The 26,737-nt window shown below is 36.5% G+C and overlaps 12 protein-coding genes across 12 annotated transcripts; 6 read left to right on the top strand and 6 right to left on the bottom strand.

Annotated features, from left to right (window-relative positions):
- Positions 1 to 58: 58 nt before the first annotated feature.
- Positions 59 to 633, top strand: RO3G_10692 (uncharacterized protein; the record flags this gene model as incomplete). The annotated part of the gene is made up of 3 exons (XM_067665277.1): positions 59 to 208; positions 257 to 521; positions 605 to 633. 3 exons carry the CDS (start codon positions 59 to 61, stop codon positions 631 to 633), a joined length of 444 nt encoding a protein of 147 aa, XP_067521378.1.
- Positions 634 to 952: 319 nt separating this feature from the next.
- RO3G_10691 (uncharacterized protein) lies at positions 953 to 2,485 on the top strand (the record flags this gene model as incomplete). Its single annotated transcript, XM_067665276.1, has 3 exons — positions 953 to 1,220; positions 1,274 to 2,375; positions 2,437 to 2,485. 3 exons carry the CDS (start codon positions 953 to 955, stop codon positions 2,483 to 2,485), a joined length of 1,419 nt encoding a protein of 472 aa, XP_067521377.1.
- Positions 2,486 to 2,831: 346 nt separating this feature from the next.
- RO3G_10690 (uncharacterized protein) lies at positions 2,832 to 3,840 on the top strand (the record flags this gene model as incomplete). The annotated part of the gene is made up of 2 exons (XM_067665275.1): positions 2,832 to 2,853; positions 2,915 to 3,840. The coding sequence occupies 2 exons, from the start codon at positions 2,832 to 2,834 to the stop codon at positions 3,838 to 3,840; spliced, it is 948 nt and encodes a 315-aa protein (XP_067521376.1).
- A 123-nt stretch (positions 3,841 to 3,963) lies between these two features.
- On the bottom strand, positions 3,964 to 5,364 carry RO3G_10689 (uncharacterized protein; the record flags this gene model as incomplete). Its single annotated transcript, XM_067665274.1, has 3 exons — positions 3,964 to 4,511; positions 4,565 to 5,036; positions 5,095 to 5,364. 3 exons carry the CDS (start codon positions 5,362 to 5,364, stop codon positions 3,964 to 3,966), a joined length of 1,290 nt encoding a protein of 429 aa, XP_067521375.1.
- Positions 5,365 to 9,125: 3,761 nt separating this feature from the next.
- On the top strand, positions 9,126 to 10,775 carry RO3G_10688 (uncharacterized protein; the record flags this gene model as incomplete). Its single annotated transcript, XM_067665273.1, has 4 exons — positions 9,126 to 9,212; positions 9,258 to 9,544; positions 9,594 to 9,699; positions 9,753 to 10,775. 4 exons carry the CDS (start codon positions 9,126 to 9,128, stop codon positions 10,773 to 10,775), a joined length of 1,503 nt encoding a protein of 500 aa, XP_067521374.1.
- A 759-nt stretch (positions 10,776 to 11,534) lies between these two features.
- On the top strand, positions 11,535 to 12,039 carry RO3G_10687 (uncharacterized protein; the record flags this gene model as incomplete). The annotated part of the gene is made up of 2 exons (XM_067665272.1): positions 11,535 to 11,637; positions 11,693 to 12,039. The coding sequence occupies 2 exons, from the start codon at positions 11,535 to 11,537 to the stop codon at positions 12,037 to 12,039; spliced, it is 450 nt and encodes a 149-aa protein (XP_067521373.1).
- Positions 12,040 to 12,784: 745 nt separating this feature from the next.
- RO3G_10686 (60S ribosomal protein uL11) lies at positions 12,785 to 13,474 on the bottom strand (the record flags this gene model as incomplete). The annotated part of the gene is made up of 4 exons (XM_067665271.1): positions 12,785 to 12,793; positions 12,855 to 13,258; positions 13,322 to 13,351; positions 13,420 to 13,474. The coding sequence occupies 4 exons, from the start codon at positions 13,472 to 13,474 to the stop codon at positions 12,785 to 12,787; spliced, it is 498 nt and encodes a 165-aa protein (XP_067521372.1).
- Positions 13,475 to 14,506: 1,032 nt separating this feature from the next.
- On the top strand, positions 14,507 to 16,611 carry RO3G_10685 (uncharacterized protein; the record flags this gene model as incomplete). The annotated part of the gene is made up of 10 exons (XM_067665270.1): positions 14,507 to 14,779; positions 14,829 to 14,901; positions 14,960 to 15,081; positions 15,129 to 15,219; positions 15,353 to 15,675; positions 15,740 to 15,767; positions 15,822 to 15,880; positions 15,955 to 16,074; positions 16,124 to 16,421; positions 16,493 to 16,611. 10 exons carry the CDS (start codon positions 14,507 to 14,509, stop codon positions 16,609 to 16,611), a joined length of 1,506 nt encoding a protein of 501 aa, XP_067521371.1.
- Positions 16,612 to 17,245: 634 nt separating this feature from the next.
- Positions 17,246 to 18,740, bottom strand: RO3G_10684 (uncharacterized protein; the record flags this gene model as incomplete). Its single annotated transcript, XM_067665269.1, has 5 exons — positions 17,246 to 17,339; positions 17,410 to 17,831; positions 17,895 to 17,984; positions 18,083 to 18,390; positions 18,485 to 18,740. The coding sequence occupies 5 exons, from the start codon at positions 18,738 to 18,740 to the stop codon at positions 17,246 to 17,248; spliced, it is 1,170 nt and encodes a 389-aa protein (XP_067521370.1).
- A 2,414-nt stretch (positions 18,741 to 21,154) lies between these two features.
- Positions 21,155 to 21,790, bottom strand: RO3G_10683 (uncharacterized protein; the record flags this gene model as incomplete). Its single annotated transcript, XM_067665268.1, has 1 exon — positions 21,155 to 21,790. One exon carries the CDS (start codon positions 21,788 to 21,790, stop codon positions 21,155 to 21,157), a length of 636 nt encoding a protein of 211 aa, XP_067521369.1.
- A 1,373-nt stretch (positions 21,791 to 23,163) lies between these two features.
- Positions 23,164 to 23,400, bottom strand: RO3G_10682 (uncharacterized protein; the record flags this gene model as incomplete). Its single annotated transcript, XM_067665267.1, has 1 exon — positions 23,164 to 23,400. One exon carries the CDS (start codon positions 23,398 to 23,400, stop codon positions 23,164 to 23,166), a length of 237 nt encoding a protein of 78 aa, XP_067521368.1.
- Positions 23,401 to 24,072: 672 nt separating this feature from the next.
- Positions 24,073 to 24,525, bottom strand: RO3G_10681 (uncharacterized protein; the record flags this gene model as incomplete). The annotated part of the gene is made up of 1 exon (XM_067665266.1): positions 24,073 to 24,525. One exon carries the CDS (start codon positions 24,523 to 24,525, stop codon positions 24,073 to 24,075), a length of 453 nt encoding a protein of 150 aa, XP_067521367.1.
- Positions 24,526 to 26,737: the final 2,212 nt, after the last annotated feature.

Raw genomic sequence — 26,737 nt, 5'->3', positions numbered from 1 at the left:
ATGGTTTTGATATGAAAAAAGAGAAGTACAGTAGAAATTAACACACAATGCATTTAGTATGGATCTTCCTGTATCTAAAGAAGATAGTAATGTAAGAGATGGAGATACACCCAAAGGATTCGCTAGACTTTTCCGCTTTAAAGAGATGGCATTGAAAAGACAACAAGAGAAGAAGCAAGCCAAGATGAATCCAAACAGTGAAACAAACGTAAGCTTTTCATGCCTGAATGCTAAAAATAAACCCATTGTATGATAGGCCAAGAAGAATATAACGATTCAACCTGGAGAGAAGTTGAAGGATTTTGTTCAGAGAGTAGAACAAGAATATCAAAATGACATGACAACAGCCTACAAGACCTCAAAGACAGTAAGCGAAAGCAAAAAGAGAAATCGAGAAAAGAGAAAGCAAAAGAAGCTGTCGAAGCTGCAGAAAGAAAAGGAATTGTATGGTGGTCGAGATTTTGATGATTTGAAGGATAAAGTCAAATTTGGAGAAGTAGCCGATGCGCCTCCTATATTTAGTAAAATACCCAAGGCACGCGGGCGTGGCAAAGAGGTAAAAATCGAAATAATCTTGAACAACAGCAGACTGATGCATTTAAAGATGTTGGAAGAAAAGACAAAACAGGCTGAAGCAGACGAATCCAAAGGATACGAATCTGAAGAAGATCAAAATATGAAGCAACTGAAAGCCTCCCATAAACGAAAGATTCAAAATATGAGTGCAGCTGCTCGTATACAGTTAGATAACGAAAGAGAACGAGCCATTGCCGCATATCGTGCAAAGAAGGCCAAAAAAATGACAGAGCAAGTTTAAACATATTCAATCCAGTCAACACAAAAATTATTATCACATCACATTCCCCATCCTTTTGTATAAATTATATATAAAATCTTGATGTTTTTCATTATCTTTTTCACAAAAAGCTTTTTCATTCTTTTCCTTTGAATCATGCGTTTCTCTCTTGCTATCGTTTCTTCTGCCTTATTGGCTCAACTGGCTCTTGCTGCGCCCGCTACCCCTGCTGCTCCTTCCAAATCCAATATGGATATTGATGTCAGTGAATTCAAGAGCGCCCAGACGTCTCCACTGGAATTGAAGGATACCTTTGTTACTTTCAACTGGAAGAAGGAAAGTGAAGATAACACTGTGGTCGATCGTGTGTTTTCCTTTGAATTGCCTGAAGCCGCTGAACTTCAAGTCACTGATTTCTTGCAAGGTACCCCCATATTATTTTAAATCTGGCTGTCTTAACAAATTCTTTTTATACAGGAGGTGATGTTTATGAAATTATGGATAATGGTGAACTCTTGGCTTCTACTTCTGAGGTAGAAGCGGCTGAAGGTATTTATGCTGCTACTCCTGAACAAGCCCTTGAAAACGAAGGTTTCAGCAAGGCCACCGTTCCTCTTGCTGCTGGTAAACACGAAATCACGATCAACGTTGCTGGTACTGCTAACGAAAATGGCTCGGGTGCCCTTCGTCTCGTTCAAAACGTTCAAGCTCTTTTCAAGGATGATGACGATGATGATGATGATGATGATGACTGGAAGCACGATGATAGCGATGATGATAGCGATGATGACAGTGATGATGATTGGAAACACGATGATGACGATGACTGGGATCATGATGATAGCGATGATGAATGGGACCATGATGACAAGTGGGACCACGATGACAAACATGGACGCAATGGTCGATACGGCCACGATGGTAAATGGGGTCGCGGTGGTCGATATGGCCACGATGGCAAATGGGGTCGTGGTGGTCGATATGGTCGTGATGGCGACTATGGCCGTGATGGTGACTATGGCCGTGATGGTGACTATGGTCGTGATGGTGACTATGGTCGTGATGGCAACTATGGCCGTGATGGTAGATATGGCCGCGATGGTAGATATGGCTACGGTGATAAGTATGGTCATGATGGCAAATATGGCCGTAATGGTAGATATGGCTACGGTGATAAGTATGGTCATGATGGTAAATATGGCCGCGATGGCAAATATGGCCACGATGGTAAATATGGCCGCGATGGTAAATATGGCCATGATGGAAAATATGGCCACGATGACAAGCATGGTCATGATGACAAGTATGGCCACGATGACAAGCATGGCCATGATGGTAAATCGGATCACGACAAGTTGGATGACTACAAGAAGGATCCTGAGATTACAAAGTACTACTATGTCTACTACACCGAGACTGCGACTAAGACTGCCTTAGGACCACACGCACACCCACACGAGCACGACCATGGTAAGGGAGGTTATGAAAGAGCAGATTTCGGAAATGATGATTATGGAAAGGGAGGCCGTGGCCACATCTTGGTTAATCAACCAGTTCAATCTGCCTCAATGGATATACCGTAAGTTTTTTCATTTTTTACATTTTGTTATAAAATTGACTGACAAAACATTTTTTTATAGTCAAGCTAAAGCTAGTATGTTATCAATTCCCTACTTGCCTATTTACTAATTTATTTATACTTGATCAAATTACATTATTTTGATTTAATAATATTAAAAATAAACTTATTTATCACTACCCGATATCATCCTTTATTCTACGGGAAATAATTTTTTTATATATAAATCGCTGGATCAGGAAGATTTTTTTTTTTTTCATTTTTCAATATATTTCATTCTTATTTTAAATTTTTATTATAAAAATGTATGAGCTAAAGATACAATTAGAAAATGATACACTTGTCATCAGAGGAAGTCCACAAGAATCAGTAGGCTGCGTAATAAGGGGTTGTGTTGTATTGATTACAAAAGAAGCCCTTAAAGTAAAATCAATACATTTAAATTTACTGGGTAAAATGAAAATACACTGGAATGAACGTAAGTTACACTGATTGTCGTTGGCTGGTATTTTTTTTAAAAAATTTCTGTACACATGTAGGTAACCATTGTCGCCATCAACAAAGAAAACAAGTCATTATTCATCATGAATGGAAATTCTTGGAACCTCAAAAGAAGCTTCATCATCTTTTACCCACCACTTACCTTTATCCATTCGAACTAGCTCTTCCTGGCGACCTGGCTGAATCTTTTGAATCCTATTCGTTTGGCTCGTTGTCGTACAAACTGAAGGCAACAGTAGAGCGACCTGCGTTTTTACCCAATTTGATTTCCCGAAAGCAATTCTGGATCATCCGACAACCATCGGATGCTTTGGTCGGAACGATCCCTGTTCAAATATCCAACGAGTGGGCTGATCATTTGCACTATACAATCACCATACCCAGTAAAAGATACAATCGAGGTCAAGATATCACCATTGATTTCGCACTGATGCCTGCTCATCCTGGATTCTCTGTACGCTACTTGTCATGCTTTTTAAAAGAATACATCTCTTGCTGTGACACACATACAGAATCTAGAATCATTCGTTTTTTCCGAGACGACCAATTTCCCTCCCCTTTCAAGACAGAAACAATAACCGTGCCGAGTTCTCCCATTGCGATACAAACAGATAGTGACAATGCTTATGTAAGGATACAGCACAAACTTAACTTTACCATGTCCATCGCAGACGAACAAGGTGAATTGACTGAGTTCAGAGCGTCGATGCCTATAGAAATTGTGGACCGGGAAGATGGGAATGAACTGCCTTCTTATGAAAATGCTTCACAATCCACCCATTATTCTCCTCTTTATTTGTCTTCCTCTCCAGAGGATTCATATCCTATTACACCTTCATCCAGTAGTAGCACGGGTCAAGATTACTTTACTCTTCAACCAAATATTTATCATAATGAATGTAGTCGAGTGCCTTCTTATCATACAATCAATCTAGAAGAGGGTTTACCTGCTTATGAATTGTAAATAGAATATGTATATTTAAATAAATGCAAAAGATTTCTTTTTTTTTTTTATTAATGTGTGGTTGTGTGATTAGAATTATAAAAATATGTAAATGGTGTAAATAGGTGCAAAAAAAAATAAGGATTAAAAGACGTAAGGTACAAGGATATAAGGTACTCGTTCACAATATCTTTCCCAATCCTTACCATACTTTTTAGCACATCTTTCCATATCTCTAGAGGCACGGTGAGTCAAGACAATGACGAAAAAGGTGAAATAAAAGTAAGGCAAATAAGATCCAAAGCCAGTGACCAATCCCCAAGAGAGAGATTGAATCAGGTCAGCAGTGTAGTGAGGCTTACGAACAACACCCCACCAACCAGAGGTTAACAAGAGATTACCATGTTCGGTCTTGATGTAGCTAGGATTCTTAATGTGACCCCAAGGTAATTGAGGGAAAGCATTACGGGTCATGAAGGATCCATTTTGTTCCATACGGAAACGGTTCTTTTGTGAGTTACCGGTATCAAAGAAATAATAAGCAAAGAGAAGGGTAACGAATAAACCGATTGTGACGGGCAAAGAGTGTTGGATGACGACACCTGTGGCCATTTGAGACTTTAAAAGGTAAATAGGAGCGTAACCATAAGTAAAGGGCACACCGGCCATATTCCAAAAGATGAGCATGAAACCTAAAGTTTTTCATTTAAGAAAAAAAAACGTCATGATCATCATCACCACTTACCATCCTTTTCATAAAAGATATCCCAAGAGGTAGGAATACATTCTTCACCCTTTTGACAAGCATTGCAGTATAACCAGTGGGCAAGGACCATGAAGGCAATAGGGGCACTAACAGATCCACTCAATTCATACTGCTTAATGGCACAAGAAACTGAAGTATAAAAGAGCACAGGCCAAGGAACACGCGTCTCAGCCCACATCTTGAGGTCCAAATGACCAATACGAGGATTCAAGATGCTACCCATAAAAAAGTCGTAGATGAGGTTGCCTGACATACGATGTTGATTTCCAGTGATGAAACCGCTCAAAAAGACAAGGGTGGACATGGTAAAACCCCAAATGATGGCAACCGTCATGATGCTACCAAAATTATCAATGATTGCTGTCAAACGGAAAACACCAGTGACGTGAAGTACGGCAGAGAGAAACAAAGTAAGGTACCATGAAGACAGACCATTACAGAGATACTTGAGCTATACCAAAACGTTCAATTAAGATTTTTTTAGCATTCTTTTTTTTTCTTATGCTTACCTTGTTTCCTTTCAATGAAGGAAGAGGAAGACCCTGGACGACAGGTCCAGGCATAAAATAAGCACAGATGGCAGAATAGACTACAAAACCCATATAAATCTTGATGGCAACAGGAGTAGGAGCAGCACCCGTTTTCACTTTGGTGACAATGAGAGATACAAATTCGACAAGACCTTCTTTGGTGTATGAGGTAGGTGTGATTAACGTGCCTTGATAATATTCGAGACAAACCCAGAAATAATACATGAGACAAGGGAAACCCAACATCATGCCAAGGGCACCCAAAGGTCCACCAAATTCATACACGATTTCTTTATCCAATTGCTCATCTAATTTGGTGATTTTGTTTTTAAATAATGGCACTCCATTTTTATTGGCTTCAGATTTGATGCCTGCCATTGTTGTATAGATAAAAAAAAAGAAGTGTTGAAGAATAAAAAGTTTTTTCCTGTGGTTTTTTAAATAAGCTGCAATAGATGTGACACAAATGATCGGATAAAATATATTAGCCATTTTTTGAAAAAAAAATTGTGTTCAAAAGAGGAAAAATCATCTTTCTTGTTCCTTTCTATTCCTCATCCTTCGTGGAAGCATGCAAAATGGCAGATCAATTTGAATGTGTGAACAATGCGCTCTATCACTTGCACTTTTTTCATTTCATACGCGTTCTCGGCGTCAGTGGCCGATTTGAGCGGGTCACTCGACAGACACTTCGGTATTTTAAAATAGTGATGTCAACTCCAATTTTTTCTGCAAGAATAGGGACCAAAGGGATGGAAAAAGGCATGGATCAAGACACGCGTAACTGAGATGAGAGGAAAATGATTATAAAAAGGTCCTCGGCTATATAAAATCATGTCAAAGTAAACGCTGGCTTTGATACAGAGTACAAGAATGAGAAAAAAAAATAGCACAAAAGAAAAAACGTGTTTCATATAAACCACTGTTATGCATGCTTCCCTTTTGAAAGAAAAGGAATTCTTTTATTTACGTATCAATCAAAATGGCAAAGAAGATGCCTTTAAATAGAATAATGCCTTCTTTTCTATTCACAAGCCATAAAATAGAAGTAATGACGAAAGGAGAAAAAAGTGTATCAGGTTTCTAGCTGATGTTCAAATGTTACACATATTCAATGAAAATCACAGATCCAAAAAAAGAAGGAGCGGGGTCCTTTGTAAGCAAACAGAATAGATGTTTTAATAAATGCAACTTGAAACAATCAGAAATCAAACTGGTGTTTTGTGGCCTTAGCTCTATAAATCAATAAAGAGAGCTCAATGCCTATTCGTTCTTTTGTTAATAACATACACTTCAAGTGTTTTCACTATGCGTGCCAAAGACGTGTTGAGAGAAAAACTCTCTAAGACGAAAGGAAAAAGAATACACTGTAGATGTCTCTCTGCTTTCTTGATAAGGACAAGACATGTATTCAGCATAAAATTGGTTATTGGATGTAGAAATGAAGGCTTCTATGCAAAGAATTCGAATATTCGCATTTCTACCATAAATATCTACTCAAGCTTAATCAAATATTCCACCTGCTGAACATTTGCTACTCTTCATGATATACTTTAATGATATTCATCGCAGGCCCACATTTTCTTTCGAATGCTCTCTACAAACGAAATGCCTATGAGCCTAAAGTGAAGTACATTGAGCAAATCGGAACTCATGTTGGATTTCGAAAAGCAGCCAACATAAACTCCTCTGATGGTCATACCCATGCTCTAATTTAGTATCATATGTAATCATGATCACTGCTAGCTTTCAAAAAAAAATAGTTTAAAAAGATTATGTCTCTCGATATATTCCTAATCATGATTGGTGACAATGCCCTCCTTGCTATTTCAACATGCTTAACTTTAGCTTAACCAATGCGTGCTTTTCTATAAAAAAAGTCCGCAGTAGCCAACCTTCATGGAAGAGATCATCAGAGTTATCCTATACCCATGTTGTGCTACGTTCAAGAATGTAGAAAGTTTGAAAAATATGAAAGAAAGTGAGCATTAGGAAATCGAATCCTATTAAAAGAAACAATGGTTGAACCTTAGGTCTTTAAATTGAGCTTTGGATCATCACAAAGGATTTTTTTAAAGACTTGGTCATGACCTTTGTCTAACATTGGGCAATTCTTAATAATATTAAGGTTATTTAAAGGCAATTGATTAGAAATACAAAGCAATCCGAATCGTATTAGACGGATTTTTCCATGTTTTTCTTCTTATTTATCTAAAAAATGAAACATGGGGTCACCATCAGCCATTGTCAGACATCATGCATCCTTCTTCCAACATTTGATAAACAGAACATAATCAGAGTAAAAAAAAAGAAAATTGAAAACCTTAAAGAATACAGCGTGCGCTACTCAAGATCTATTAATCGCAATTATTCCAAATTATACGTTTATACAGCCCTTTTATTTTTAATGAGTATTACTTGATTATGAATAAGGAACAGCAAGAAATATGAGTTAGAAGCAAAATTTGGTAAATAAACAGAGCTTTTTGATGAATTTCTATTAGCCTTAATCCATTTGATAACGAAATTATGCTTTTAGTTAGAAACAAAGGACATGTCAACAAATCCATGAACGAAGTGCACCTATCTAAGCTGTTGTATGACAAGAATACACATTCTAATCAATGCATTTCGCTCTCAAACATTTCTTCAGAGGACCTGATCCATTCAAAGTAAACCATTATACATTTTGACTCTTTTTGTGGCAAGATTGACTTGATATTTATGAAAAGCGACAATATGATGAGGAGAATACGAAATGATGATTACCTAATACCTTGACATTTCTTTGATACTTTCTCTTTACTGAATATTTATTTTAGACAAACATTCTCTGATTCTGAAGAAAAATACGACTTTTAAAAGTGATAACAAACAATTTGAAATGTCGTTCTCTTGTCGATAAAGTAGTTACATTGTTTTCATCCCCTTAACCTCTGGCTAATCGTGATATATAAAAAAAACAACGTTAGTAAATGGAAGTATGCATAATACATAATTGAAATGAAGGGCAAATTAATATATCCTTTGTTCTAGATCTCATCCAGTACTTGAAAATTAAATATTCTTGATAAATTTGGAACTTTCTAGATCTATTGTCAAATGTAACCAAATGAGGCGGGGGGTTATGCATTTGGTCAACGCCTCACAATAGAGAAATAGCCAACTATTTTTTTTTTTGAAGAGATTTCCTAAATAGTGTATAATAACATCAATCGGTGTACATAAGCAAGTTTTCACTTTGATAACTACAATAGACGAATAGTGATTCAATCTGCTTTGAGTTGAACATGTATCATTCACAAAGCATCTTTGATAAATATCTAAAAATACTGTGATTCCTTATTCATCTCTACTTTAGGAATTTATGTTTGAGACAAAAGACATTTATCATAGACATTAATAAAATATTTTTTACAAAGTTGAAACATGATATTCAAATGAAAAATATAAAAGTTTATTCCGAAAAAGAGAATTGTAACATATATGCTTATGTAACATATTCCTATTAGAATACACACAGCCTCATTTGCCATACTAGATCTCATTAGCTTAAAATTAAACTATTTTTTTTTGGCTGTCAAAAAATAAGTGTAGTACTATAGATCACAGAAGGAAATGATAATATGAATTGTTTTGATGGGTGATGTCTTTATCTGTCTTAATACAAATAGACACCTTTTTGTTTTTTGTTTTTTTTCTGTAATGAGTTACAATAATGGCAAAATTCTCCTTTCAGTAAAGTAAAGCATCAAAAACTTTAAACAATGGGAAAAAAAAAGTTGATTTCGGAAAATATTGGCCAATTACAAAAGTTTAGTTTTCTGGAAAATATCTTCAAGATTCCAATTTTATGATTGTAGCATATGACGTGAATTGGGATTTTGCGGGGCATGCCTAATAGGGTAGCTATCAATACAAAAAAAGAAAACCTATAATAATGACCCTGAATTAAGTACTGCATCTATATAAACCCTTTCTTTTCTTTCTTTCTCTCTTTTTAAGCAAAGATGTACAACATATACAATCATTTCACTGGTAATGATCTTGTCCTTATGATCAATCTTGCTGCTGGTCTCAGCATTTTCTTCTTTGGAGTAAGTTTACTTTACATGATTATTTCTTGTGTTGACATTTAAAAGTATGATCAAGGTGTAATGGGTGGAGTGAACATATCGCCTGATTATGTTAAATTGATGGGGCTTGAATCAAACGAAGCTTTGTTAGGTGGTGTGGTAGCTGTTTATTATGCGGGAACATTGATCGGTGCTTTAATGGGTGGTTGGATCGGTGACAAGATCGGTCGTATTAAGACGGTTGTCCTTGGATCAGCTATTGGTATCATCGGTGCTTGTTTACAAACTTCTGCTCAAAATGTTGCTTGGATGATCTGTTCTCGTATTATCACAGGCATAGGAACCGGCCACTTGTAAGTTTTTTTTGTATGTCTTTATGTAAACTAACATTTGAATGGATAGAAATGCTATTGTGCCCGTATGGAGTGCAGAGACATCTCACCATACATCCCGAGGAAAGATGATTGCTATGGAATTCACTTTGAATATTTTCGGTGTCGTTGTCGCTGTAAGTTTGAACACATTTAAAAAAGTAGATTGCGAAATTAAACAGACGATTAGTATTGGCTAGCATACGGCTTAGGCTTCACTGAAGGAAGTTTCCGCTGGAGATTCCCTATTGCGTTTCAGTTGGTTCCTCTTATTGCCCTAGCCATTATCATCAATTTCTTTCCAGAGTCGCCTAGATGGTTATTAAAAAAGGGTCGTACAGAAGAAGGTTTAAAGATCCTGGCAGCTCTCCGAGGTAACGGGGATCCAAACCATCCAGATGTTCAGCAAGAGTACAATGATATCATCACCTCCATCAAGGAAGAAGAAAGTGAAGGTGAACCAGGCTATTTCAGCATGCTCTTTCGTCATGATTCTCTCAATATCCCACGCCGAGTTCATCTCTCCATCTGGTTACAGATCGTTCAAGAATTGACAGGTATTGGGGTCATCACAGTCTATGCACCCACTGTCTTTCAAAGCGCCGGATTTTCAGAACGCACGTCTCAGTTACTTTCAGGTATCAATGATATCACCTATATGCTCTCTACCTTAGTTGCCGTCTTCACTCTGGACAAATGGGGGCGACGATTCACCCTGTTTTATGGTGCCGTCTGTCAAGGTATCTCGCTTATCCTTGTCGCTGTCTTGACAAAACCAGATATCATGGCCCAAAATCCGCTAGGTTACGGTATTGGTGCGACCGTCTTTACCTTTCTTTATACAGCCTTCTTTGGCATGACCTGGTTAACTGTGCCCTGGTTATATCCAGTCGAAATCTACCCTACCAAGGTACGTGCAAAGGGTGGTGCATGGAGCGTGGTTGGTTGGTCGATTGGTAACGCTCTTGTCATGGAAATCACACCTCCCATGATTGCCGGCATTGGTTGGATCACGTTCTTGATCTTTGGTGCCTTCAATTTCTTGGCTATTCCTTTTGTATATGCATTGTATCCTGAAACAAGTAACAAGACTTTGGAAGAATTAGACGTTGTCTTTTCAACCAAGTCTTGTTTGGTTTGGAATGCCGAAAAGGAGTTGGCCCAATTGAATTCAACAGGATCAAGTTTTGAAGAAAAGGCAAAGAAAATATAAATTGGTTGATAGGAAGGCACAAAGAAAAAGAATGAATGGTTTCTTAAATTATGTTGTACAATATTTTTTCGCTTTAATATATCCCCTCCAAAAAAAAATTTAATAATAAATGTGTATGTGTTTTTTTTACAGACTGCTAGTTCGTGGTATAAGCTTCAAACCAGAATCATATATTATCGATTGATTTTCTATTGGTGAAGTTGATTTATCAAAAATGGCATTGTTTAAATTTCAAAGCATTACAAGTCGTTCAATCTAAGTTCCATCGTTTGCAATGAATTTTTATACTGAATTAAGCACATATAAGCTGATATTTGAAAACAAAGATACCAGTTAAATCAAAAGATCAATAAAAAGACACTGAAAATACTATATGTCATCTTGGTAAATATTTACCTTTTGATAAAATAGCAAGAGTAATAGAGCATTAATCAAAGAAAATGCGCCTTTATTAACTATATAAAGGATTCTCAAATATGAAATACACCTTTTTTAACATTATTATAAAAACCTAAAAATGCGCGTACTTTTCGTCAAAAAGCCTGGTACAAGTATCCAAATGCTACAAAAAGGATTTATTGACGTTTTTTTTTTTACTAAAAAAAAAAGGATTTGAATCCAAGTTTGCTTTGGAAGAATGGGATATGCCTATTCCAAAAGAAACAGAAGTGTTGGTACAAGTAATGTTATATCAAAGGTTCGTTTCATCCTGGATGACCCTTCCCTTCTTTATAGGTAAAATGTTTCGGCTTGAACAGAATGGATATTGCTCAGAGGAATGGCACATACCCAGTGCCGTTACCAGAAAAATCCTTGATAGGAGTGGAAGTATCGGGCATAATCCAATCCGCAGGCAAAAATGGTAAAAAAAAAAAAAAAAAAAAAGAGCCTAGACTTGTACTAACATCTTTTGTTAGTCACTCTGTTCAAGCCGGGAGACGCGGTGTTTGGGCTATTGCCTTCTGGTGGCGGCTACGCCGAGTATGCCGTGATGGAAGAGTGCCTCACGATGCACAAACCTGAAAGACTCACATTTGAAGAAGCAGCTTCTATTCCAGAGACTTGGTTTGTAGCCTATCAAGCGCTTCATCTCGTTGGAGAGATGAGAAAAGGAGAGAGCGTGCTGATACACGCTGGTGCTTCGGGTGTCGGAGTTGCTGCCATTCAGTTGGCTAAAGAAGCAGAAGCGCAAGTTTTAATTTATAAACATTGGACTGACTTGCTAATATCTTCTTTATTGTCACCAGAGGAAGCATCTTTGTAACTGTAGGATCCGACGAGAAAGCCAAGTTTTGCGAAAGCATTGGAGCTACAAGAGGATTAAACTACAAAGCTCACCAATGGAAAAACGAGGTAAATTAAATAGGGGTGATGCTCTGTGGCTAACATTAGCTTTAAGATTAAAGAATTGACAAAGGATAAAGGTGTTGATATTATTATTGACTTTATTGGTAGAGATTATTGGAAATCTAACATTGATAGCTTAGCTATTGATGGCCGAATGGTCATTTTAGCATATTTAAGTGGTAGGAAACATTCTTTAATGATCATATTTACACGCAATCCATATACTTCTAAAGGCCCTGACATCGAAAACACGCATATCTCAGATTTTGTCATCAAAAGAATCAGCGTAAATTATTGAAATACCATTCTCGCACTTTAAGAATTTTATACATGTTTCGATAGATAAGAGGATCGAACCTGCGGGATAGAAGTTTAAGTTATCAAAGTGAACTAAGAAATCAAGTCTATAACAATGTGGTGCTGAAACATTTCGCAAAAAAGGATGGCAATTTAAAACCTATTGTCGATAAAGTGTTTAAATGGGAAGATATCGCTGATGCCCATCAATATCTTGAAAGTAACCAGTCAATTGGTAAAATCGTTGTCAGAATGACAAATAATCAATAAAAAAAAAGCAAAAGTTGCTCCACAGTCCACAAACGAAATCAAAGTGTATATATTCCCAATCTTTTATTTTCTTTTCTGCAATAAAAAACTCGAATTTATTTTTCCTATTATTCAAAGGCATCTTTAGTCCTACTTTTTGTCTATTCGTACAGCATTTCAACTTACGGGAATTTCGACTTCACCAGCATCGATGGCATCGCAAAGATCCTTGGGGTTTTGACCTTCGACAGTACAACCGACAGAGAATGCAGTACCGAGGATTTCCTTGACAGTACCCTTGAGCTCACGAGCCAAAGACTTGAAACGCATGGTACGGGCAATTTCAATAACATCATCAAGAGAGATGTTGCCAGAGTGCTTAATGTTCTTTTCCTTCTTACGGTCACGAAGAGGTTCCTTGAGAGCCTTGATGACCAAAGAGGAAGCAGAGGGAACAACGGAAACTTGGGCTTGACGGTTTTGAATGGTCAATTGGACAGTGACACGGAGACCCTTCCAGTCCTTGGTACCCTTGGCGATATCTTCACCAACCTTCTTGGGGGACAAACCAAGAGGACCGATCTTGGGAGCTATGTAAAAGATGTTCAATCGTCAGTGTCAAACTCTAGACATTGATTTTTTTGTTGATTTACCAAGTGCACTAGAAGCACCAACTTCACCACCTATAATAAACAATGCATGTTAATTCCTTTTCCTTTTCCATTCTCCATTTCCAAATGTTGAATCTTACCAGTGGCACGAAGATAGATAATCTTAACCTCAGAGGGATCGAACTTGGGAGGCATCTATAGTATGATGAATGTTTAAGATGTTGGATGGATGGATGAATATCTTTCTCTAACCTTTAAATGTGGAGAAAGAGAGGAGGAGTTTCAGCAGTTGCCTGCCAACCATTTTCTTTGCGAAAAAAAAAAACAAGGCAAAAACATATTAAAATCCCGAACATGCTCGGCCAAGTCGGGCGCTGATATCAGCATATGAATATCGTTAGCAATGATCTATCGATGAACTTTCCTTAGGGCTTGTGCTATTCCAGTAATTTCATTCGCTCATGGCTGTTCCTTCCGATTAGGTCTACTTTACTCTAACATGAACTGCATGATTTATTTTATTCTTGTACAAATACTGTATAAAGAAAGCTTAAGGGAAACATCGGAATGTTCAAATACCATTTTTAGATAGCCTTTTTTTCTTTGTATTATAAAGCAGTACTTGATATACAAATAGAAATGCTAGATTATTCAAAGTGTCTTTTAGTTATATGCAAATAAAAATTTTATTTTTTTTAAAAAAAAGGGATAAAACATATTCGTAACGCTGTGTAGAAAGAGATTAATTCTTTTTTTTAATGTCATATTTTAAAAATGTCAATTGGATACAATTCAAATATGTGATGCACTTTTATGCACAATGACAGATGCATTTAGCGAAAGGTCATTTCTGCTCTTGAAGCATAATATAGAATTGCTTTAAAATAGCCTATATCGTTTGATGAACATAAAAATTGCATCATAAACAAAAATTAGGCAAGGCTTTTTTGTAGACTTTATTTAATAAATATAGCAAAAAGAGTGATGGTAAATTGCTGTTCGATGGCGTGTTTACATTAAAGACATACCCTTTGCGACCCAATGAAATACATGAAAAAGACATAAACAGATGCATGCAACATGTAAATTAGTCTTTTGAAAGTAAATATTATTTTGTTTGTCGTTTCACCTCCTTTTTTTTTCATTGAGGGGCTATAAATGTATAAATCAATACAATAAATTATAGAGAATTAATCTACTTTTTATTGTCTATTCAAACATAAAAAGATGGAAGATTTGGTTACAAAGTATAATATGACACTTGAGGGAGTACTACCACTATTCCAAAAGAGATCAAAGTCTTCTTACATTGTCGCTGCTATTCTTTTGATTACTGTCAAGCAAATCTATTCTTTCTTCCGAGTTCCCACCAATCTTCGTCACTTTCCCTGTGTATCTTTTTTTGCCATGGCTAAATCACTTTTAACATGCGAACCACCTTACAATCGGTTCAAGAGAATTACTTTTCCTGCTATACAAGAGGGAAATGGATTCTATGTTGTACGATACTTACCTTTATATGTGCTCCATTTCTAATTTTATTATTTAGAGCAAAATACCTACTGGCTGGACGGTTTATGTTGCAAACCCAGTGGCTGCTAAACAACTTTTACTAAAATCAGGTAAAATATCACAACAATTTTGTTTTCATAATATATACTTATTCCTGTAAAAAAAAAGATAACTTTCCTAAATCTCACCGCAGATTTGACACCATTGGTGAGAAAAGTACGGGTGTGCAGTTCGTAGGTCGTGATAATGTTGTTTTATCAAATGGAGAAATATGGAAAAAGCAACGAAAGGTAAATGCATAATGGGTGATAAAGCTCTATGACACTCAGCATAGTAGATTATGAACCCCGTTTTTCATCGTTCAATGCCTATCAAAACTGTGGCTAGCTTAGTTCCACTGCTTTTCTCGGCTATTGAAGAAGCAAATGGTAAAATTCCTATTAATCCAAGGATGAAAGACTTTACCCTCGATGCGCTTGGACTTACAATTTTTGGTACTTTCATGATTTTTTAGATATGAAAGAATACTTTTCTTGTTGCTAAACAATACAACATCTTTAGACTTTGACTTCAAGGCTCTTCAAGGGGATCCTGACCATTGGACATCAACTTACAGGCTGGTGATACAATCCATATCTGACCCTATCTCCAATGTGTTTAGCGCCTTGGAACCTTTATTAGTTTATGTGTATCCCAAAAGAAGAAGAAGTGTTGATGCTGTTGCAAAAATAAATGCAAAGTTTGATCAAGTAATAAGCAAGAAGCGTGAGGAACTTCAAAATGGCATTTTTAGTAATAAGCCTGATAATGAAAAAGACTTGGTTACCTTGATGTTGGAAGCAGGAATGCAAGAAGATGTTTCGATAACAAATGAAGAATTAAGGGTAACGTATGTTGTTTCTATTGTAATAAAGAGAACCTTGCTAATTCCTATCTTTTTTTGCACAGCATAATATGGCAGTTTTATTCTTGGCAGGTAAGTCAGACATTTGAAGCCCGTCCTGCTCTGTAACTAAAATATGATGCTTAGGACATGATAGTACCTCTAACACATTATCTTTCTGCCTATACCATCTAGCCAAGAACAAAGTAACTCTTTACAAAAACAAAAACAAAGATATCAATATCTTTGTTAAACTTGAGTATTTACGCTTATTTTGTAGCGTGCACAACAAAAGCTAAGAGAAGAAATAATCAATATACTTGGAGATGACGATATAGATATTGTCCCTTCTTTAGAAGAATTGAAGCAAATGAAATACATGAACATGGTCATTAAAGAGGTACATGGTACATTCCCTCATAAAGAAGAGCCTAACATGCATTGACTAGAATCTTCGAATCAATACGCCTCTTGACTTGCTATTACCCCGTAAAACAGCTGAAGACACATTTTTGGCAGATACTTTTATTCCAAAGGATACAATCATTGTAATTGATGTAGGTGCTCTTCAACGTGATCCAAGGAGCTGGAAAGATCCTGATGAATTCGTGCCTGAAAGATTCGAAGATGACGGAGAACAAAATAGTCATGAGGGTTTAACGTGGGTTCCATTCAGCAATGGAACACGGCAGTGTATTGGAATGAACTTTAGTTTAATGGAGCAAAGACTTACTTTGACTATGTTGTGTAAGTCTATTTTATTTCTTTTTTTTTTCTGTAATATATGTGTAGCTAAGACCTATATCTTTTATTTAAAGTGAGAAAGTACGAGGTTGATTTGCCAAAGGATTCTATCCATTATGATCATATTATATACGAACAACCAAGTTATGTTTGTCCCGAATCGTTAGAATTGATATTTACAAAGCGTTACTAAATTGACTTTTATTTTGAATGAAATAAAACTACAGACAAGTCTTATCCAAATGGGTATGAAGGGATAATCCTGTGTTCTAACTTATTGTGTCAACAGAAACAAAATTGGAAGGGAAAAGAAAGGATCTATTCATTTAGCAGTCTATTTCAATGATTTTATTTCAAAAAAGAGTACATATAAAAAGGAAAACAAGGATATTCATCTTTGAGCTTACCAAAACCAATGGTCTCGTCTGTCACTAACATGCTTTGCTATTTGACATTAACAGAACTTTACCAGCTGAGAGTAAGAAGATACAGTCTATTTATCAAGTCTAGAGTTTCTATTGGTACAGTCCTCCTCCTCCTCCTCCTCCTCTTCTTCTTCTTCTTCTTCTTCTTCTTTTTACAGTGTCATTAAGAGATCTCAATTTAATTTATCTACATTTGAATAAAACGCATTGAAGATAGCTGTGATATGATAATGAAGAGAGCATACTAGATATGATCATTCATTTAACATGTATTTTCGGTTATTATAATAGTAACACATATAGCCTAATTCTCCATTTCTTAATTATGCAAGTCTTTTTTATATTAAAATAAGTCTGATAGATGCTGTAAATCGAAATCATGGGATGACATTTAGATCTGAGCTATAAAGATGAGCGCACGATACGAGAAATTGAATTACAATGAAACGAAACGGGGTTTCTAAGCAAATCGGTTGCCTTTCGGCTCAAAGATAAGCTAAGAAGATATTAAAATAAAGCGAATAGGCATTTATTAACACTGCTGTTTTACAAGTAAACGCTCTTACGCAAATGGACAGCTAGACACTCTTCCTGTGGCATACTTTTCCGGCCCAAGGTTTGATATGTCGTAGCCATCTTTGTAGATCATGTTGTTAAAGACAAAGTAGTTGGGTACATATTTTCCGTTGCTGTTTGGATAGAAAGGCGTACGAACCAAAAACTTCTTGCGAGGGAGCATGAAATGACGAATAAAGAATGCACGAATCATAAATGCCACATAAATAATGAATGAATAGAACTTGTTCTCTTCAGGTAAACCAAATGCCTTTGTCTCATGTTCAGTAAGGAATGAGGGAAGGACTTTACAGGCAAATTTGTAAAGGTGTGTGGATAGAAAGGAAGGTAGGAAAGTGATGAACAATCGAAGCGTAGGTTCTCCACACATCCAGTTAACTTTTGCATAACGAATGTGTTTCTTCGCGTGCTCCTAACAACAAACATGAGGGGATATGAGCTTTGCTTGTTGTATCATGAAAAAAAGTGGATTTACCTCTTTAAACTGGATAACTTTCTCAAATGACTCAGGGATATCTTTCATGTTCATCTCAAGACCAATGACATACCAAGCATGGTAACATGCCTATATGATACATATGTAAGTTTAGGGAGTGAGGCAAACAAAGCTATTTTTACATTGATTTCTCTTTCATCTAATTGTCTCCATTCATACTTGTTTACCCAAGCAACTGGTTCCGTAATAAACATGGTTAATGTATACAAAAAGTCGTCGTTTCCAATGTTGTATTTTCCATGAAGCTCATTCAAACGTTTGATAGCCTTTTCTTTCCTATCCAATTGATCGAGAAGATGCTCTTTAGGGGTATCGGGGTGATCCTTGAGATGGTTTTGGATCCGTCCGTGTATATCTGCAAACTCTCGAAGGATAAGCTCAGTGTCCTCATATCGACGAGGACACTCTTTTCCAAACTCTCCAGTGGATACTAGAATCTTTGAGGTCTTTGGGGTCGTGTATGTCTTGAACATGGCTAATTGTAACGATAATTGGAATGAGACTGAATGAAATAAAGAATGAAATAAGCAATGAGAATCACATTTGGCTTTATGACTTGTAATGCTTACATGGAAACTCTTTTTGTTCTGTGATTGCAAGTACTTCAACAGCGGCAGCGGTATCATTTAGTATCTGGTTTGGATCAGGATACTTTTTGCGGATATATTCGAGGTTTTTATAGCGTTGCCTATGAACAGTGACCAAGTATGATACCAAAGCGATCACTATAACAGTGGATACCAAGTAACCATAGTTAACTGAAAAATAAGTGAGGCAAATTTCGAATGGAGATCTGCTCGCCCAATACGTAAGGGATGTGTTCATTTATGAATTTCTTTGTATAAATGCAGTATTGGAAAAAAAAAGGGGGGAGGGAGGATAATTGCTCTAAATCGACCATTATTTATAACTTTCAATGATGGAACAAAGCATCTAGAAAAAAAAGAAAATATAACTTGCTGATCATCAAGGATATTCTCAATACTATGCGAAAGAAATAATCTCTTAAATCCCGGTGTACTATTTTTCGATACGGTTTTTCTAATAAAACTTTTTGATACTTTTCCCATTTAGTAAACAAAGACATTGAATACCAATATACTCACTATTCTGAAAATTAAACATAGACTAAATCTCCTTTTTCTGCAACACTGCCGCTTTTATACAGATTGAATTTAAATGCCTTTTTATCTGTGTGTATTCAAGGATTGTATATACTATAAATAATTAGAGAATAAAAAGTCAGTAATTTTTGAAGCTTTGCTCGAATATTAAACATACCAAAAAAAAAACATTTGAAATCTCTAATTTTATCTTGAGTTCACCTAAAAAACACAGTAAAATTCGCATTTTGCTTGATATTGTAACTTTAACGTTTTTGTTGTAATGGCCTTAAGAGTTTAGAAGTAAATTTGACTTTTCTTTAGAGTGTAAAAGAATTTGAGATCAAAGATTTGTGTTTAAATGAATAAATTTGGTTTGCTTGTAGTAAGTGACCACCAGATCTTGTATTGTAGATCAAACAGTAAAAAGTAATAAAGAGTTTTCTTGATAAGAGAATATAAAAGTGATACGATGAAGATAATTTGACTTCAAAGGACTTGACTTGCTTGAGTTATAAAATAAAAATAAAGAGTTTTGATAAAGAGGAACTCGATGTTTATTTGAATAAAAGATATTTTTAAAAGTGAAGTTCAGTAAAATTATAAGAGGGGATATTTATATGATTATTGTTTTTTTGTGTTTTTCTATTTTTTTTTTTTTTTGTTTATCTTTAGGGACTGAGGTCCCTCCTTCGACTGAGTCCCTTCTAGGACTGAGTCCTTCCTAAGACTGAGTCCTTTCTTCAGCAAAAGTTACACCAACTGCGTCACAATATGATAGGCTGGCTTTCTTTGATCATTGCAAATTTATTTGTTGTTATTGGAGGGAATCATGCTTATTCATGTACTTTTTTACATTCTTATTTATAGAAAACCTTATCATTTAATGCCCTTCATTGGTTTAAAAAACAATATATTGGGATAAAAACCTTTATATTGAGATACTTCTTTACGCCTTTTGAATAGCCAAATACTATACTATTGCAACCTTTTGGTAAAATAATACAGCAACCATCCATCCGCAAACATTTTTTTTTCTAAAACTTAACTTCTCTGAAGTATAATATATAGAGCTAATTTCAATAAAAGCCTTGTAAACTACTACCTTGAGAAAAAGAGCCTTTGGATAGTTATAATCGTAAAGAAAAAGCAGTAAAGAACAGAAAACAGAAGGATTACGGATGAGCTACAGGATAACTATAAAATAGTCTTTAGATTAAACATCTTGTAGACCATCGTATGAGAATTTTACTTACATTTAAGCTTCATTTTGGCAACATAGACCCAATAAGGGCATTAGTAATCTTGTAAAGCATTATCGAAATATAAGGATGAGAAAAGTTTGTTTTGATAGCGGTAAAGCTACTTACGAAAAAGCCATAAAAGTACAAACAGAAGCACATCAGAACATATTATACAGCCATAAAGGACAAGCTATCAAAGAAATAACATACATTTAGTGAACAAAACATTAAACATTTCCTTAATTTACAATTTTAACACATGGAACCATGAAAATAAGCCTTTTAATCTTGAACACATCTACTGGGATGGTTTATACCACTTACACATTTTATCTGAAACATGAAGAGGATCTAAAGCAAGCAAAGATTGTATTAGATATTTTTTTTTTGTAGGGGCGATTAGGCCGAAAATTTATTAAATAAAGAAATAAATGAGAAGCCACATACTGAATAGCGGTGAGCTTCGCATTAACAAAAAAAAAAGCATAAAAGTATCTAAGGAGAACGAGATTAACTTAGAGAAAAGAAATCAAGGTGATGGACTTAAAAGTACCAACCGATGACAAAACGTTTTGAAAGACCAACAATGGGTCAAAAGGTATGTCGTCGAAAATAAATCTCCAGTGAGATTTCCAAATGCACGATAAAGTGCAACCAATTATACTTTCCATGGAAAGTAAGGACAAGTATTGAGGAGGTAAACGTAAAAGATGAATAGCTCGGTAGACCAAGTGAGTAGATAAGGGGCAACCGAAGAAGTGAGGCCACATTTGCTCCCACACAAAACATTTTTTTGGACATAGAAAAAAGAAATGATCAACATGTTTAGTGGTTGATTAAGGTAAACAAACACGACAAATTGGATTACATAGATCTTGAACATGCTTGTGAATTATTTGAGTACAAGGAGTTGTTGAAGCATGTTACGCCGTAAGGCCTTGAAGAGGAAAAGTAAACGGTGATCAAGTAATGCTATGGGAGCTATGCTTGATATATGTGCCCCAATCCATCTCGCCGCTAAGTGAAGCGGGTAATGATGTTGAAACAAAGGAGTGAGCCAGCGGAATTGTAGAGCTTGCTGTTGAATTACAGGGTCCAAGCTACCAATAGCACCTTGATGTAGAGGCAAATGAAGGATATCAGAAGCAATAGGAGGGAAGACACGAAACATCTGGATTTTTCGACCGATACGACGTATATTTCCTAAAGTTGTTTGACTAACCCAGGTGACTCGGAGAACATACCAAAGTGTGAACAGTATCAAAGTATTTAAAACTGTTGCACGACCTTGAATAGAAAGGTCACACTGTTTATGAATGTCACATGCCCGACTAATCTTAGCAATCAGATGAGATTGAAACCAGTTGTGGTGAGCGTTTGAATGCATCAACGGATAACCAAGATATATGAGGGATTCGACTGAGAGTCGATTATGCCATTGAGTGATACCATAAAATGTTAAGGCAGGCAACCAGTGAGGATGAGGACTCCCGGAAACAGAGAACGCGACGGTTTTGTCGTAATTCATTTTCGCGTTAGATGCTTAATTATAGCAGGCAATAAGGGACTGAACTGCATCAAGATCACCAGGATTGTTCAAAAAGATTAATAAATCATCTGCATATGCAAGAACATTTAGAGAACATAACGAGGGTGGTCCATATACTGGTGTGCGTATATTCGGCAGTGATAGATTAAGTGGGCAAAATCCAATGATTCGTGAGGAGTCAACGATTGCTTTTATGAGAGGTTCGATCGCAAGATTAAACAGGATAGGGCTGATCGGATCACCTTGACGTAGACCCCGTCCCAGAGGAACGGGCATGGTGAGGAAGCCATTGACATTAGCTCTCATGGATGTCCCAAAGAACAATTTGTCTATAGAAGACACAAAAGAAGCAGGAAAACCATGCTGATCAAGGACCGTACGAAGATATTCAGGATGAATTCTGTCATAGTCTTTTTCCTGATCACATAGGAAGTCAATTTCATCCGAGTTTCTGACAGCAGCTTGTTCAATAGCAAGATTGACTAGAATGCCATTGTCGGCGATAAATCGATCTTTCATAAAACCACTCTGCCATGGCGAGATAAGTAAAGAGACAACGGAACCAAGGCGGGAGTTGAGCATGCGAGTAAAGATTTTTGCATCACAATTAATTAAGGTAACCTGACGCCAATTCTGTAAAGATGTGAGATCCCCTTTTTCTGGAAGCAGCCAAACACAAGTTTCAAGCCATGACTTGGAAAAAATACTATCCGAGAGGGAATCATTGTATACTCGTAGTATCAAGGAAGAATACTTGGGATACTTGAATATCAAATTGAGAAAAAAGGATGACAGGCCATCCATCTCTGGGCTACTGACTTTAAGAGCGCGTGTGAGTTGATCCAGAATTTCGTCCTTCACAAAAGGTGAGACCATCATGTCAGAATCTTTCATGGATAGACGACAAGAAGCAGGAATGTTAGAAACCATATTGCTAAGAGCGGATGAACAGATCGCATCTGCCGATTACTGGTTCTTGTAAAGCTTTTCAGTAACATCTGACATCTGATCTTGTGTAAAACATATATTCTGTGTCAAAGGGTTCCGTAAAGGTGGAATTGATCGTTGAACTCATCGTTGCTCCGCTGATTTCTTGAGATACCCTGCGTCTGTTTCACCTCGTTCTCTCCAGATACGTTCTGCCTTAAGAATAGCAATAGAGGTTATCTCTTGGTGTAAAGCCTGGATTTGACTTTCAACGCGAGGCAGATGAATTGTCAAAAGTGAAGTAAAGATCCTCTAAGTATACGTTGACGTTTCTTCTGTAAAGCAGTCATTCGTTGTTTACGCCAGTCTTCGCGTTTTCTTCCAAATCGTCGAGTAAAAAGTTGAACTCTGCTTTTAACTAAATCTCAAAGTTCTTGCAGTGTCGAAGAGAAGCGTTCAATTTCTTTATCATACAGGACATTAAGAATAGTCGCCAGCTGCTGTCGATGTTCTTTAATATACACGTATAGGGGATTAGCCCTCCATATACCCGAACCTGTATCAAAAAGAAAATCAGCCTTTAGAGTCACCTGAAGCAAAGCCTGACCGATCCAACCAGCATTGAGAAATTCAACGTTTGCGTCAACGTAACTAACTGACATATCAAGAGACACATAGATAAAATCGATGGTGGATCGAGTGCATGGTCCTCGTCAAAAAGTGGGAGTATCCAGAGAACAGAGATCCACCATCACATTTTGGAAATGGCATTGAAGAAAATGTAACCATCTCGGAGGAGGCGAGGCGCGATTGGTTGATGATGGTGATGGGAGAGAGTAACTAAAATCTCCAGCGATAATCATACGATCAACACAAGAATCAGAATCATATGTTGAGAGTTGACGATAAGACAACAGAGTATCAAAAAAATTCAAGTCTATCACGCGGCGAAGAAGTCGGAGCGTAGACAACTAAAATGTAAAAGGGAGCCATCTGATCATTAGTATAAATGATTTTGGCTAAAATACAGCGTGCCTCTTCAGGATGAGGAATGCGCGTTAGCGTATATTGAAAATCAAAGTAGAGAATACCACAGTAGCGAGTCCAGAAGGGTTGATGACTAAAAAACTGTTGGTGTAATAATTGTAAATGATGAAAATTACTACCACTATTGTCAATTTCTTGAAGAGCAACAAAAGTGGGAGATTTCGAGCGAATGTACCATATTAAATGTTTTCGCGAGGGTGGATTACTCGCCTTGAAAAGACTGTTACCGTTCAAGGAAAGTAATGTATGAGCCTTGCGTTTGTTACGATTATTCATAGTCATAATATTTAAAGATTCATAACCTGCCGGAGTTTTGGTGGTCGGTTGGACTTCCAAATCGGTTGAGCAGTCGAAGTCTGATGAGCTTTACTTGTCAATTTATTCTTCATTTCTGGAGTGATTATATGTGTATCCGATATGTCTTCATCGGAACTAATATCCATAAATTCCTGTGTCGAATTGAGATCGGAAGGCGAATCAGATCGTGATGGTAATTCCATCTCTTCCACCAATGTATGAGATGTATTCTCATTCGACATCGTATCTACAATGACATATTGAGAAAGATTGGATTGTTCGAACAATGGATCTGTGGAACGTTGACGATAAACGGTAGAAGATTGGATCGAATCAGTGGAATCAGATGGATCGTTCGTAAAGATCCCATCTAAGGATACCTTCATGGCGTACCAGGAAACCTCTGTATTAAACATCTCCAAAGCTGTCGTGTCTGAGGACATGTTAGCAGTCGTCACAGCGTTTACAGGAGGAGTTAGTTCGTGTGAAACGGAGGATGTGTGATTCCCTTTTCGACGTTTACCCAAAGCAACTTTATCAGGACATTGCGCTCTAATGTGTCCTGGCTTAAAACAATAAAAGCAAGTACGTTTATTACTAGGAGTATCTTTACATTGTATCACACTATGTTCAAGTTCATGCCAGTACTTGCAATAGATAGGTATGTCTTTCCAATAGGCATGGATAAAAACTGAAGACAGCACTACCAGATGTATCTACCCACTCGATGACATGCGTAAGCTCGAGATAAGGATCTGTTTGAGTAAGATCAGGAGAACAATCTAAGACGCATTCCCTTATTTTAGCCCCAAAAATGACGAAAGCAAAAATTAAAATTGTCACGATAGCCCCCCAAACAATTTATAAGTTGTAAAGTACTTTAATTATTTAATGTTAAGAATTGCTTAATCTTTGAGTTTCCATTCTTCTAGATCTATCACAAGAATCTATTTCTTCTCTAATAGCTTTAAGTCTCTTACTGATATCTGTCAAGAATTCGTAGTCGCTGATTGCATTAATACTTCTTTTTGAATGGCGTAAAGAGTCTAAGTCTACTTTATATCTATCTTTAAAATATATGTAGCATTGATGTTCGAGTCATTCTCAGCTGTAGGAGCCAGAAGTTCGTCTTCAGGGATAGATTATGCATCTAATTCAGAAAGCAATGTCTCCATTCTGGACACATTTTTAACTAGGATACTGGCATGTCTCTTCAGTAAAAACATATGCTTACATGATCTTGAATTAAACTTGAAATAAGAGCAAGAACAAGAAACGATATTCCCGGTTTCATTAATTTGAACAGTATACATAATATCTTCTTGACTAAAGGATTCAACATTATACGTTGTTTCACTTTCTTTTGTAATAAGCTCTTTCGTCCTATCGTCTGGAATATCAGCAGCAACCGTCTCTCTTTTCCTTTTATTTCTTGTTTCTGGTCCCATTCTCCCTACTTCGGAACTGACTCTTGCTTCTTCAAATTTGATATCATTTTCAACTTCATTTACTAATATATATACAAGGCGATCCAAACGTCTGTTTTTAGTTCTTTTGAGATACACTGACTTTAGTGGATTATGCCAGCTTTCAATGTAGTTGCTTATGCGCATGTTTTGATGTTCTTCAATAACATAAGCTGCAGACCATCTTTTATATCCATCCAAAGCAATCCATTTATCTTCAAAGTATTCAACAAATTGAGGCTGCTCTGCAGTCTATTTTTCTCTGAACATCCTTACTTTTTCTACTACAGTTTCGCAGGAAGTTTCATACATAATCGATTGTAAGTCGCTCATGGTGTTGTCACGTACTACTTTTGCATTACTGTGTTGTCCGGGGCTATTCATAACTTGTGTTGCTAAATTTCTACTCCAACATTGAGAAACATGGAACAAGCACAATTGAATTCGGCAATTTTCACCAAAGGTAACTCGAATTGCATCAGATTTGGGAATACCGCAATCAACGGTAATCTGTTCTGGACTCATTGCACAGTTGTTCTTCAAAAATCGCAGCCAGTCCACACTGGAGTTACGGATTGATCGTTGGTTATCATGTATCCAACAGGAACTCCTTTTCCAGTATCAGGATGTCTTACTACTAAGCTATACAAAACCTCACTGCTTCTTGAAGCTATACCAAAATTTGAATCTGAAGAGAAACGTTTTGATACTTCCATAATACTCATTTGCCATGGAGAAATAATCCCATAGTAGAAAGTGTTTTCCATAGCATAAGAAAGAACTTTATAGTTGGTTGCAGTAAGCTTTCCTTCCCAAACTTTGAGGGATTCAAATCCATTTTATTTGAATTTGAACATGTCCTTTGCAACAGACAACCAAATGTTGTAAACGCCGTCGTAATGAAACATTTTGTTTCCCTTTTCAGCACCTTCATCTATTTCTTGAAGAAAACAAGATTTAATTTCTCTTTTTGAAACCCCATATTGCAAAAAAAGCCTTTATTTGTCCAGTGTACACAGGTAGAATCTTCTAATTTCTTGAGTTCAACTTCCCAAATAGCTTTGTCGACTTTCATTGTTTTGAAATCAAAAACATTTGCTAAATAAAACTGAGCTGATGGAGCAGACATGTTAATGAAACTTTTCTTAAATGAAAGTGATAGATAAAAAACGCGGAAAAAAAGAAATAA

This window comes from Rhizopus delemar, genomic scaffold, assembly GCF_000149305.1.
Source record: "Rhizopus delemar RA 99-880 supercont3.8 genomic scaffold, whole genome shotgun sequence".
Classification (NCBI taxonomy): domain Eukaryota; kingdom Fungi; phylum Mucoromycota; class Mucoromycetes; order Mucorales; family Rhizopodaceae; genus Rhizopus; species Rhizopus delemar.
Note: the sequence above shows the minus strand (reverse complement) of the source record. Positions and strands in the feature narration are given on the sequence as shown.